The sequence below is a fragment of the Leptonychotes weddellii genome, chromosome 1, assembly GCF_054177405.1.
Source record: "Leptonychotes weddellii isolate Sample4059 chromosome 1, ASM5417740v2, whole genome shotgun sequence".
NCBI classification, from domain to species: Eukaryota; Metazoa; Chordata; class Mammalia; order Carnivora; family Phocidae; genus Leptonychotes; species Leptonychotes weddellii.
In genome coordinates this window covers 107,913,215-107,928,090 of record NC_138369.1, presented here as the reverse complement: position 1 = coordinate 107,928,090, position 14,876 = coordinate 107,913,215, and the positions used below count along the sequence as shown (strand labels likewise).

Below are 14,876 nucleotides of genomic sequence, written 5' to 3'. Positions count from 1 at the left end.
CAGTGAAGTAAAATATAAAAAGAAGGTTTGTTTAAAAATTTCTCAAAATCTTCACGATAAGAAGTTTTAATTCAGGAGCTGGATGGCCGAAGTGGGAGAGAGGAGAAAGTGTCCTGCGTGTAGGTTCTCAGTAACTGTGAGATTTTGGCCTCGTCTCTAAAAGGGTATTGGATTAGGTACCTTAGGCTCTTCCTACTCAATTTATTTGTGGTTTTATGAAGTTTCCTCTTTAAACCCTGTCCTAACAATGACTATGCCTCAGGTTCCTAGTGATCTTTAGGTCAGCTGACTCCCGGCTATTCCCTCAAAGTCAGCCTTAATCTGGATCCTAATTTGGGTTGACATTCTCCAGTGATGTAAAAGGCCCCTCATGCCAGGCGGCCTCCTTTGTGGTCCTCCTCTATCAAAGGCTGACAGCTCAGCAGCCTTCCTATTCCAGAGTGCGGGGACGTCTTTGCCTGGGACTGAGCTGAGGCTGCTAATAGTTGCATCTCCAGGACCTCATTTAAGCCCAACTAGCACCCCGAGGTGTATTATTCAGTTAGCTGTCAGAGCCATCCAGAACTGTTCTTCAGCTTGGGAGTGAAATTGAAAATGGGAGAGAAGTAGGTTATTTTCTTTCTCTGTGTTGCCTTCAATGACATTAAAGCAGTTACTAGAATAAAAACAAAGACAAAAAACAACACCGTACCCTACATTCAAAAAAGTAGCAGGTATTTAATTTATTTCTTTCAAACCAAGAACTGCCCCATACCTTGTGTTTGCAATATGAAGGGGATTGCTTGTATTCTGTCTGCTCCCTGGCCTTAGGCCTGGGCCAAGGGCTAGATGTGCTGGGCTCCCAGGCTACTGGTGGAAAGAACTAGGTGTTGACGTGTCCTTGTAACAAATTATGCATTCCAAGAGGATTCCCTGTTTCTTGAGGACTTAAAGATCAAGTGTAGTGTTTCTCAAACTGTGTGTTGATAGGGGCGCCTCAGGGGCTCCCACAGAGGAAGAGAAAGAGGTGGTGGTCAGAGTAGACCAGACTTTGCCGGTCAAGCCCCTGCTTGAACCGGGAGGATTCCATTTAAGATTTATTTTTCTTTTTGGGTACTTGAGTTGAATCTAAGAGGAGTGAGTAACTGGGGATTCAGGAGAAAAAGGGTGTCTTAGGCCAAGAAAACACGTTACCAGAGAGGCAAGAAACAATACAGTACATGTAGAGAACACAAACAGTTTTGTCTCAAGGATCCCAGAATAAAAGCAGATGGGAACCTCTCAACGTGGTATGGCAAGTAGAGGGTCGGGTCTCAGTCGGCTGTACAAGCAGGTGTTTTCCTTCATCTGGCTGTATGGCACCCTTAGCAGAACTGCAAGTTGAACGGGCTATAGGATACTGACCAGATGCTCTGTATTTGTCTTCAGTTTCCCTCCCCTCCTTTAATGCTTTAGTAGAGAAACAGCCATTGTTTAAGGTATGATTGCTGACCCTTACGTTGAAGACTTGATACAGCTGACCCCTGAACAGCAGGAGTTTGAACTGCATAGGTCCACGTAGATGCAGCTTTTTTACAGTACATACCGTAAATGTATTTTCGTTTCCTTATGATCTTCTTAATAACATTTTCTTTCCTCCAGCTTACTTTATTGTAAAAATACGGTATATAAGACCTACCACATACAAGGTATAGATTAATCAACTGTTTTATGTTATTGGTAAGACTTTTGGTCACTAGTAGACTAGTAGTAGTTAAGTTTTTGAGGAGTCAAAAGTTATACATGGATTTCTGACGGCACAGGGATCGGCGCCCCTAACCCTTGCATTGTTCAAGAGACAACTGTATTCCCACAGAAAAGCTGCTGATTCCTTTGCTAAGGTCATCGTTATAGTACCCTAGACTCTTACTGGGACCTGGACAACTCGGGAGGCCATTCAGTATTTATCAACAGAGGACACTGTTGCGACTGCTCCCTGACGTGACAGTAACTGCAGGAAGTTAGTATTCCTGGACACCGAGCTGTGGTAGCATTACTCTTCCCACTCATTGTGAAAATTGCATTTCCAAATGCTCCTTGGGGTGGAAAGGGGTGGCAGTAACAATGACACCTTCCCCTGCTCCCTCACCCCCGCGACCCCCAACCACTAAGCCCTTTTCCCCCATATTCTGCAGACAGGGAAACTGGGCCCAGATGGGTTACATCACCTGTCCCGGATGAACCTGCTGGTCATGAGCAGAACCTGGACAAGAGCCAGGCCTCTGGAATTCCAGTCCAGGGCTCTGTATGGTAACACTCCAGGCCCTTCCCTTACGGTCTGAAAGTTGAAATAAGCCGGAGGGGTTGTTCCCGTGACCATATTGGTTACCCAGTTGATGCCTCCTTCTTTTAGCTCTTTCCTGACCAAGGAGGAAAGGGAGGGAGCAGAATGGGAGGTCGAAAGGTGAAGGAAGTGCTACCGGAATCAGAGTAAATAGGCGTAAAAAGCTGAGAGAGATAAGAAGCAAAGGGTTAGACAGCACCTAACCTATCCCCTCTTCCCAAATACAAGCATCCATGCTTCCTTCACCTGCTGTTTACATCCATGACCATGCCACTCCGGCTGTGGGGTGAGCACCCACCACTCTGGGCACTGGGAATACAGCGATGAGACATGGCCCTGGCCTTCGTGAAACATACAGCCTGGAATGAAAGACAGCATTTAACATTAATCACAAGACAGGGTCATAACTAATCATAGGCCGCATCTGCGGACATCTCCCACGTGCCAGACACCATCACACACTGTATCCACGTTTAGTCCTCACTGCAATACCAGGAGTCAGGTACCACGGTCTCCATTTTCAGATGAAGAAACTGAAGCCTAGAAGGTTAGGGAAGTTTAGGGGACTGGTGTAAGGTCATGCAGCTGGCATTTGAATCCAGCTGATCTTGGAGGTAGTATAATACTGCCTGGTAGCTGTCATAGGTGAAATGTATTTTAGGAGCCACATATAAAATGCATTTAGAAGTAATGCGTATTGACCGTCCTTGCTACCGTCTGAGAGTTGGATGTAGACTTTAAGTTTCTCAAGGAGCAAGTGTAGAGAAAGCTTCTGTTCTGGGGTTGCCCTCTCACCACACCCCATTCTCTTCTGATTCTGTCTGGTTGCCACTCTGTGGTGGTTCCAAAGACCAAAGAGGCCTGCTTTGGGCAAGTGGTTGCTTACACTCAACATTGCCTCTTTGATCACAAATTTGGACTTAGTACTATCTGTTTTATTTTAGGCTTACTTTTAAGATAAAGATACATTTACGATCTCAAGTAAGAGCAGAATACTATTCAGTTGAGACTGTTACCATCCAATATATTTTCATAATCCAGGAAACTAAAGTTTCTTCACATACTGAGTATTTCCTGACAAAGGGGATAGTTATGTCTCCTCCACGCAGGCCAACCTCCCCTTCCTCCTACACATGCCCTTACCTACCACCTTGGAGAGAAGATAGAACCAAATTATTCAACATTGCCTTTTTTTGTTTAACTTAACAATCACTATGAAAACAAACCCAAAAACTAAGTGATGGAGATGTTTTACAAAGTAAACACTAAATGGAAATTGATCCTTGAAGCATCTAAAGGTGTGTGTGTGTGTGTGTGTGTGTGTGTGTGTCCCCGTTTTCCCCAACAGTATTCTGTAACAGTGATCTAGGTAATTGATCTCTATAGGTGGAACTGAATGTGGACATTGCTTACCACAACTAAAGTCTTTTATTATTTTTTTTTCTTTACAGGGTCGTCACGTTAAAACGGGCCAGCTTGCAGCCATTAAGGTTATGGATGTCACAGGGGTAACGTATCTTTATCTTGCCATCTCAGTAGCTATATATTTGTGATAGAGAAATTAGTGATAAAAAATCATTTTTCAGAAATAGAATCTTCTTAAACATCTAAAGTCTTTCCCCACTGAGCTTAACATAAAGCAGTTAAGAGTATCGAACAGCTGACTGGAGAAGACCATGGATAAATCACTCTAATTAAATTAGATATCTACCCACTGCCTTACGTAGTTAGAGTGAATAATGTGTGTTGAAAATTTACATAAATACAATGACGGATATTTGCATATGAAGACAGAACACGGATTTGAAGGTATTAAAAGAATAATACCGAGATTACACAGAACAGATGGGTCTTAGCAGTTTTCCCAAAGGTCAACCTAATGCTGAGTAGATAAAGTTTGTGTAGCTACTGCAATTTGATTAGGCTATTTCACATGAATATTTCCCTCCTCCAAAATATTGACCAAATAATCCCAACAACCAAAAATTCTTTTTTTTTTTTAAAGATTTTATTTATTTGCGAGAGAGAGAATGAGAGACAGAGAGCACGAGAGGGAAAAGGGCAGAGGGAGAAGCAGACCCCCTGCTGAGCAGGGAGCCCGATGCGGGACTCGATCCCGGGACTCCAGGATCATGACCTGAGCCGAAGGCAGTCGCTTAACCAACTGAGCCACCCAGGTGCCCCCAAAAATTCTTATTATTATGGAACAACACTGAAATAAAATTTCTGCCCTGATGATCAAAAGCAATCTAAGGAATAGACTTTATTTTAAATAAAATCTCATGCTTTCAATCCTTTTTGCTAGATCTATTTAAAATATTTTAATGCCTTTTTGAGAGTATAGAGCAAAAATCAGACTTGAAAGGACTCACTGGACATCAAAAGCATGTTAATAATTTTCTGTCGTTCTGGGGATTTTTCTAAGATGTCTGCCTGGCGTACATAAAAGCTAAAAGACCAAAGTCTTCCATTCAGCCTGGAAGTGGTTTATTCAATGTAAATAGACATAGAATGAATGAATCACACAAAGATATCAAGAACCAGCATACAGATTAAAAAAGGCACACAATATATCTGCTTGTCAGATTTCAGTCCATGTCTTTTCTGGCCCAGTCTGTTACCTTTGATAAGTATATATTATATGGTACCCTGTCTCCCATAATATTAATTTCACTAATGTTCATTTATACCACACATTGTACTGACTTCCTTTCCTTACTTATTATTGATCTGAATTTGTCTTTAAATTATATATATTTTTCACCAGCAAAAAATTATTCCCATGTTTATTGGCATTAGATAAAGTACCACTTCTTTTTATTTGTATTTGATAAATAAATACATTTTGATCTATAAATACAGATAAATACATTAGTCAAATTTCAAAGGTTGCAAACCAGTTCAAATATTTGATCCCTATTAGTTTATTAATTCACCTGACTTTTACTGAATAAGAAACTGCATGTATATTTTATTAATTACATTTAGGTTCTGCCACTTGAAACAGAAAACGCAAAATCACAAAGGCTCAAGCACGAGGGAAGTGTCTTGCTCTCTCATGTTAAGGGAATCTGGAATCTACAGCCCAGGGATGTATGGCAACAACGTGGTGGAGTGGCTTCCACACTCAAGGTTTAGTGGTTGTCAGATTTCCATGGATCACATTCTTCGGCAGCAAGAAAAGGGGAGAGAGTGGGTGAAAGCAGAAGGATACAGAAAAGAGCTCCTTCCACTAAAATCTTTCCTACTTGTACACAACATTTCTATTTAACTTCTGCTTTCATTGGCGATACCTAGCTGGGGTATACCTGGCTATACCTAGCAAAGGGAAACCGGGAAATAGAGTCTTTTATTCTCCCAATAGGTGCAGTTAAAAATCTGCATTCTGTTAGACGTGGAAGGAGAATGGATATTGGTGTGATCAGTTAGCAGATCTGACACAAAAAATCAAGATCAGATACTATCAATCTCTATGCAGAAACCCATTATAAATATGGAAACCTTTTACAAAGTTTTTACCACAGAACAAATCAGAATTTATTTTGCAGTTCTGCCAAAGTCATAATACTCTATTTTCCCTGGATTGTATAAGATCCCCACATAATGTAATGCACTTGGCAATTTAACAGTTACTGGGTGTGGACATTCCAAGACCTTCGTGCTATAAAGTTCTGTTGTGCGGTTCTGTGGAACTATAGTGATTTCCACTGACATCATTAATCTCAGTGCTCAGAGTTGTATGTTGATACATAAAGTAGGACTTGAAAGCACTGAATATTACTGTCATAGTTTCTGGTTCTATTTTTGAGACTTTAAGTTGCTTGAAGAACCACTTACTATTGTTAGACCACCTTGCTTTGGAATCAACGCAGCTATTTATCCCAGCGTATGTATTTTCAGTTTAAAGAGTATCAATTAGCCTTTCTAAACTGGGTTCCAAAAGAGAGTGAAGCTCTGCAGAGAAACTCTTTTCTCAAGCCTGCAGAGGATGGTACAGAGCCAAGGCTGTTGTCAGTACATAGGAGAGTCAGTCCATTGCATACAGTGGATGCTTTATGGTACTTGGACTTGATTTTCTTAGGGAACCCTTGTTGAAAGGGCTGGGTAGTTTCCCTGATTTACGCACATCACTGACTATTTTGTAATCACTGACCCTTAACAAAGATAAATATGAACATCACATCAGGAGATAGTTTTCTATTTCCCATGTTGTCTGATACAGCATCAAATGACTTTTGTGTCACCCCCTTACACATTACAGTCAGCATAAGATTTCCTTTGTGAAATTTGTGTGGTAGCCTTGGAAAACAATCTATTTCATTTTGCCGTGTTGTCTTTTGTGTATTATGAAATGCTGCAAAAGCTTCTTACCAATTATTATAATTGTGCTCATTATAGCTGCTCTGTTAAAAACGGAGATGAATTCTCAAAGGTCGTCTTTGTTAATTGTTTGCAGTGATCTACTGCAGTTACTATAGTTTATTGTAATGAAATTGATAAAACCATAAGCATGAAATCAATTTTTAGATTATTGTTTTTACTCTACACCACTTCCTCTTTCTTTTCTTAATAGAAACTAGCCACAGAAAGAACTGGATATAATGCTTCTGCTCTTCCGGTTTTAGAGCTGAGACACTTCCAAATTTGCCAATATTTGCTTCAGAATTAGTACTTCAACTCAGACTCAGTCTTTGAAGTTGTTTTAGTTCCTGAAATAATTATGAGAATTTCTTCACTTCGCAGCTTTCTGGGGATTCCTTCCCAGCTGGGTTTGTGTACTCTAGATTTGCCTACAATATCTAAACAAAATTGGGCCCTCTCTGGTGGTGTTTCTCAAAGTGGACTACCAGCTTCTGTGAACTGTCAGCCCTCCGGTGGTATTCATGAGAAATGCAGATTGCTAGACCTGCTGTAGAATTTCTGGGCAGAGCCTCTGAACCTGCCTTTTCTACAAGCCCCTCAATGAACTCCAGATTTGTGAAAGTCGGAGGGGCACTTTTCTGGGCTTTTATATTCCCTGCTTCCTGGCCACCATATGTAGAGAGACTATGGTTCTCTGATAACCCTACAAATAATCCTCATTTTCATTTGGAGAAAAATTCCTGGTGTAAACTAGTCCTTTTACAATGATACCTTGAAGCCCACACAGGACTTAAGGAGATCATAACTTAATGTCATAGGCTTTCAACTTTACAATGATTGGCTCTGATCTTACTCCTCAGGACACTTTGGGTTGTAGTACCAAAGCCACACTCAAACCAAATGAAGTTGAAAATGGAATTTATTAGAAGTCACATGATGTGATTAGGAACGTCATCTCTCTCTATCGCTGGGCTCTGTTTTCTTCCCCACCAACAGCTCGAGGTTCACTTTCTGATTACTTCATTATTGTTAGTCCCAGCAAAGTGCCAGTCTGAATATCAGCGGCACAGCTTGGGTCATGTCCCCAGTCCTGAACCAACCCTTGTTTTCCTTCCTCCTTATCTGGATTGGGTACCTGGCCCTGGAACCTATAGGGATTAAGGGTTGGAAAGGATGCTTCCTCAAAGGAAAGCACATGAGATATTTGAGAATAGGGTGGGAAAGTGGTTGAGTAGGCAAAACCAGGAGAATTACAACACTATGATAGTAAATATTGTTGTAGTGGATGTGCTTAAAACCAATTTGGTCCTTAAGTGCCTCTCCAAGGGCCTTTGTTATGTTTCAGCCAAAAGTAATAATAATGGTAACTAACATTGGTGGAGTGATTATTATGAGCCAGAACTCTTTTAAATCCTTTCTATATATTGATTATTTAATCCTGTCAGCAACCTACAAAACAGCTTCCATTAACAGCACCATTACAGAGATGAGAAGACCAGGCATATTAAGTATCCTGCTCAATGTAACATGAACATGGTGGGGTGGCTATCTCAGCCTGAGCAGTTTAACTCTATCCTTGAAGTCCATCCTCTCCACCACATTGCTATTGGTCTCCACTTAAGATAGAAGGGCATTTAGTGTTTAATTTAGTGTGAATTTTTCCATTAATTTATTCAATAAGCATTTACTAAACGTTTGCCTACTAGGAGGATCCATTTTAAACCCTGCTTGACTGAGTTCCCATTTCTGTCTTGCTTATTGAATTCCTGTAACTGAAGCTTATGACCAGGCTCCAGCTCTCTTTGAGGAGTAAAAAGTAGTCTCCCAAGAGCCTCGGGTAGAGGGCTTTGCCCATAGTTAATGGGTTCAGTGAATGTTTGCTGAAACTGGACAAAAAGAAAAAAAAAATCTTTTCATCTTGGGTTGTTTGGAAGAGTCAGGGGACACATGCTCTAAGCATGTTTGGTTCCTCCCTCCCAGAAAGAGGCCATTCGGTGGAGTGATGACTAGCACAGAACATAACATTATTAATAATAGTAATAACAACAACAGCGGCAACCATGGTCAAAATAAAAATGGCTGAGTACTTATCCTGTGCCAAGCATTGTTGTACTTTGTTAACCATATGTTAGCTCATTTAATCCTCAAAACAACTCCCCTTAGTGGACACTGCTAATATGTTCATTTTACAAATGAGTAACTGAGGGCATGAAGAGCCTGAGTAACTTGCCCAAGCCCCACAGATAGTAAATGGCAGAGTTGGAATTCAAATTCAGCCAGTTAGGGTGTGTCCACACACACCCCCCTCCCCAGCCCAGTTATAGGGAAGAAAGTTGAGGGCATACCACTAGAGCTTGGCCTGCAGACTCAGGTAGAGCTGAGATCACACCCTCTTTACTGACTGTGACCTTGGGCAGCTTTCTTAACCTTGCTGAGTCTCATTTTTCTTATCTGTTAGGTGGAAATACAAACATCACCAACTTGTGTTGAGGCTAAAATGATAGAATATATAGTGCCCGGCACATAACAGGTCCTCAAAAAATGATTTTGATTATTAGTCCTGAAAAGATACAGTGAGTGCCTGAATGGGGCAGGCAGTATGAATGGAAAGAGGATTCTAGAGAGGGCCTTGAACTTCTGTCATTAGTAGATGAGAGTGTGGGGATGGCGGCATGTGCTAGGAGCTATGCTCCATACCTGGGTTACCTACTTATTAATAGTGTAAATAGTTTGACTCAGCCTTGTCTTCACCAGCAAACATTCACTGACCCCATTAACTGTGGGCAAACCCTCTACCAGAGGCTCCTGGGAAACCACTTCTTTACTCCTCAAAGAGAGCTGGAGCCTAGTCATAAAGCTTCAGTTACAGAGTTATTAGTGTTCCCCCGAATAATATTAGGCTCACCCCAAGCATATACAAAATGACTTAGTATAGAGCAGGATCTAGGAGAGAATGTGTGGCTAGATTCCTCCAGAAGCTGAAGACTGAAGCCATAATCATTCATTCATTTAGGAGTGGATGGGTGTGTTATGTTCTAGAGGGACGGTGGTGAGGAGAAGAGACACGAGCACTGTCTTCTGGAATCTTACATTCCAGCATGCATAAAAGACACTTAAACAGTTGAACGATGACTGAATCACAGTTCTGGTGAACTTTTAAGGAGTGTGCAGAGAGTATTAAGAGAGAATTTAAGAGGAAACTAATCTATCTGGGCAGTTCGTATGTTTCCTGATAAAGTGACAGCTACGTGAGATCCGAGGATGAGTAGATCTTGGTTCTGCGTTGGTAGGGCTGGGAGAAGGGCATTCTCAGCTGTAGGAGTCTGACCCTCTGGTGGGTTCAAAAATGCCTGGGAATCCCCACTGCAGGCCCTTCTGCTGCAGAGACCCTTCTGAACACACCTCTTTGGGACTCCTTTGGGGCTCTTTGGGTAGGTGTCTTTAAAAGACAGACCATCTGATAGAGCACATGATGAGAACTTTTAACAAAGATAAACAAATGTTTTTTTTGTCTCCATAATACCCTCTACCTTTGGGGAGGTATTTAGTGCTTCAGTTCTGTATGGTATAGAGCATGTAGAACTTGGAAAGCTTCTAGAGTTCTAAAAATGAACAAGCTGAGCTGCCCACTACATGCACACTTACGCGTCTCCCCCTATCTTGCCTACAGATTATATATACCCCTCTTGGTGGCTTATGTGTGTCCAGGTCTCTGCACATGGACACGCACACCGGGTGTATGGCCTGGATGTGTAGGCTTGTCCTATGTGCAAGCACAACATGTCAGAGAGGTGGCTTAGGGCAATATAAGCCACTTCATTTATGACAGACTTCAGGCAAGTTAGTGACAACACTACGAGGGGTAGCAGTCATTTACTTCTGGGTTACTTGAGCATGGGGTTTTGTTTTGTTTTTTGTTTTTAATTCATGGTTTTCTTGGGAGTTGCCATCAGTGGAGGCTTGGGTGTGAGAAAAGACACATCGGGCTGCATTAGCTGTTTCTCTGAGGAACAGCATTTCCCAGCAGGTTAGCCTCACGATCAAGGGCAGCACTGCAGATTGGCACTTGCATCTGGGGCTATCCTCGTTTTGACATTTCAGGGCTCCTGTACCCTGGGCATGTTGCTTAACCTCGCCTTGTGGCTAATACCCCTTCTCTCATAAAGTTTGTGTGAGAGGTGAGCAGAGTTATTTATAAAGAAAGCATTTGAGAACAATACGTAGAACGCTATGTTCAGTGTGTATTATTATTATTATTAGTGTCTCTTGCAGACATTTTTCCTTTTTCTCTCGGCCGTACCAACAATCCCTGTAGGAGGCAACATGCCACACCCCTTCCGGCTATAGGGTCTTGGCAATCACTAGTTTTCTGCTAGAAAAACGGTTCCCTCCTTAGTCACACCGCATCACGCTTTTCTCGCTTCCTAAATGGGTAACCCCTATAAGGCCTTCAGAATTCAGACTCATTCTGGATCTGTTTCCTTTGATCTGTAAAAGTATAATTTATAGGTGTATAACCTCACCTTGAGATAATTTGAGGAGATCCATACATGCTTAATTATCATTTAATTTTTAGTACATTTTCATATTTAATAAACTGTGATAAAAAAACACAAACCTCAAACTGTATGCTATATACCAACAAACACTGGAATATGGCAACCTCTTAATTTATACTGCTAGGTTCCTCCATTCGTGTGCAGAATTTCATTCAGTAAGAAGAATTTCCACTGAAATTTCAAAGCCTTCCCTTTAAAAAGAGAAATTTGCAATTACTTATCTTAGGAATGTAGGTTTTCTCTCTCCTTTGGAAACAAAACAAAACTGAAAATTAATGAGATATTGAAGCTGATATGTGACTTTGTATTGCTTTCAAAAACTAATTTTGTATTCACTAAAAGAGCTTCTTTGTTGTCACTGATTAATTTTGTAATGAGATATGACATAATTAAACTCATAAGAATAAATGTTACTGATTTTAAAAATCCAGTTTTTGTTGATGCTCTATGTTGCCATCCTGAATAAAATTTCTACTGGAGGAAGGGATTTCACTATTACAAATTATTTTAAAACATTTTAAAATTACATCCTAGGAAATGTCAATAATCCCTTCACATTCTAATGCCTGTGATTCTTTAACAATAAATTATGTTCACCTTTGTGTCATGTTCTGTCAACAGTGAAGTTCAGAAGGTTGGGGAAGTTAACACAAACACCTGCCTAATGCCAGCAAGTGCTATGGAGGGCAGCAGAGGCGGTTCCAACCGGTCTCCACACCCCTAGGGTGAAGTGGCATTTATGAGTCTCTACATCTCACACTTTCTTCTGAGTTCAAACTGACCAGTCCCTTTGATTATTACAGGAGTTACACAATTTTATTCTTGTCCCATGGATTGAGAGCTAAATGCTGGGCAAACTCTTTGTTATAAAGCACATTAATATTAAGTATCTTATTAATTCCACTTTTCAATCCTAGCATATTGTAGATGCTTAACGTATATTCCCTGTGTCTTAAATATGCAACTTAAAATCTCTCCTTTGTCCCCTGATATCATTCATAAACAAATACTATTGTGTGCTAATGAGTTTCTTTAATTGGAGGGCCAAAGACAGGTTTCTGTTCATCCCTGGCTTAAAATGCTCCCAGACACTTCCTTCATGATTAGCAGCTTTAGTTTTATCACCATGGGTAACTGTTCTTCTGTCTAGGAGTTTTCAGTATAGAATTAAGAGCATGGCTTTGGAGTCAGACAAATCTCCCTTTGAGTCTTAGCTTTAACATTTAATATACGAATGAACTTGGGGGGTTACTTAACCTCTCTGAAATTCATTTTCCTCACTTATATGGGATCATTAAATCATCTATTTCACAGAGCTGTTTTGTATATTAAATACACAGTTTCTGGTACATAGCGAACGTTACATAAGTTTGGGTTTGGCTATATTTTCTGACCACAGTATCATATCATTATATGATAGCATCATCAGAGGTAGTCAGTGGCCTAAAAGCATCTCCTGGAAGCATCCATTTCTTTGCATTTGAAAACCACTTTGTCTTACATGGTTTGCCATCCTCCAGGAGGCCAGTCCTGGCTTCTCACACGGAAGGTTTTTCTGCAAGCAATAAGAGAGAGCTAGCCCCAGTGCGCAAGTAATTTTCCAGCTTCTGCTACATCACATTTGCTAATGTCCCATTGGCCAAAGCAAGTCACATGGCCGAACCCAGAGACAAGCAGAGGAAAAGGACTCCCATCTCTTCATGAGGGAGGCTGCCAAATATCACGGCCTTTCCACCCCTCCCCCACCCACATCTAAGCAATAAATAGATTCCCATGTTCTTGAGAAAAAAAACAGTCTTCTTTATTTTGATAATAAAGCTATGTTTAATAAGCACTTGATAATTTCTAAGCCTGAGAGGTGGTTTAAATAGATACTCTTATTTTCATTCACATAACTGATATTTAGAGAGTCCATATGCAATGTCTGAGGGTACATAATGAATCAGCTTGGACTAGATTTTGAAGTCTCATGACTGAAGTAATGGTTCTTCCTAGTGTACCAGACTTGGCTTATTAAAATTAGTCCCTCTTAAAATTTGTGACAATTTGGTACCATTACTTTGTTTTTCATTATGACCCAGAGGTCATTAATTTCCTGGTGGGCTTGATCCTTTTGCTTAATTCTTAAGACATGAAAATAATCCACTTACAAAACAGAAGACATCCTTCTCTTATAACTTTGTAATCTAACTCTAGCCTCTGTGTTGTTGTCTTTGTCTTTTTGAAAACATTATAACTCGTGCTTTTCAATAGCCATGTTGTGAGAGGGTAGACTGCTTGTCAAGTGGTTAAATAAGTTCTTGTAGTTACTAGTAAGTGTGTCCCTTTCAATGCCACTGACTAACTTTCTACCACTAGACTAGAAATTGGTATAAATAGTAGCCTGATAAAATGCATGCCCACTTACAAGGTCCTATAAGATCAAGATCAAGGTTCTGTGCTAGAGCTACATAATCATGACCCACAGTGGTTCCATAATTGGATTTGGAAACCGTGCAATTTAAACTAAAATTCAAGATACTTTCATTCCTGCTCTTCCACCCTTGTTACTATTTATTTTTTGGTTGACAAGATTAATAATAATGTTTATTTTCTATTACACTTTATAACTTTCACATACTTCATTCAAATATCGCAAAAGCCTGGGGCATATAATAAAATACTATTATAAAATCTGTATCTAATTATAGAAGAGAAAACTGAGGTGGTAAAAGGTAAGTTACTTTCCTGGGATCGTGGAGCCCAAAGAGAACATGCACCCCACCTGCCCACCCTCATTTTTCTGACTCAGTGCATATGTTTTCTTCATTTTCATATTGCCTCAGTTTACCTTTGCAAAGTGATGGAGAGCACACTGCCTTCATTCTGATCTCTGATACTGTTTATTTTGGATTTAAATATATATTGAATTATACTGATACTTAACTGTTTCATAAAGCCTCATTTTCTTAATAGTACAGTAAACTTTTTAAAGACCCCCCTCCCCCCGCCATGGATTCTCCCACATCACCCTCCATCCTGTTGAGAACCTAGGAGGCCTGCAGGAATGCTTGTAGAAGCAACTTGTCACTAAGAATGACTGAAGGTGAGACTGGCAGGCTGCCGTGGGAGAGGGAGGGGTGTTTTATTGTCTCATGTAGTTGCCTCTTTAGTGGAAGCAGCTGTCGATACCAGGCTGCCCACAGAAACCCTCAGGTCTGTTTTCTCCCCTTCTGTTTAGGCTTCCCTAACATACATCTGCTCACATCCCACATTCATCCACAGTTATTTGGCCCCACATGGTATTTGGGCCCACTGAGATCCATAGCTCAGTATGCACCATAGTAAGACATCTGAGGCGTGCTACGGGGACCCTTCGCCAAGTGGAAGGTCTGTGAAGGTCAGTCTCTCCCCAGGCCAACAGCGAAGGCGTAGGTAGTTTCTGATAGCTGCAGGGTAGTGTCTGATAGGGGCAGGTCAGCAGTATGCCATCTCCTCCCTCAGCCACCATCCCAGCCCCTCCCTCCTAGACTCCCCTCCTCACCTCGAGGGCCACACACTTCTCCTCAGCTCAGCGCCTCTCCCCAATCTTATATTCTATTTTGAGATCACCTAGTCTTCTATTTTGTTAAGCCATGTGATGTGTAACATGTTTCGTTCTCCTAGGTTGGCAA

General features: G+C 40.9%; 1 protein-coding gene across 8 annotated transcripts in view; it reads left to right on the top strand.

The window, feature by feature from the left end:
• TNIK (TRAF2 and NCK interacting kinase) overlaps positions 1 to 14,876 on the top strand; it is a 355,853-nt gene that overhangs the window by 197,851 nt on the left and 143,126 nt on the right. For all 8 annotated transcript variants that reach the window (XM_081829593.1, XM_081829620.1, XM_081829611.1 and 5 more), the window contains exon 3: positions 3,754 to 3,810. In XM_081829593.1, coding sequence (XP_081685719.1) covers positions 3,754 to 3,810 — 57 coding nt within the window. The remainder of the gene's footprint in view (positions 1 to 3,753; positions 3,811 to 14,876) is intronic.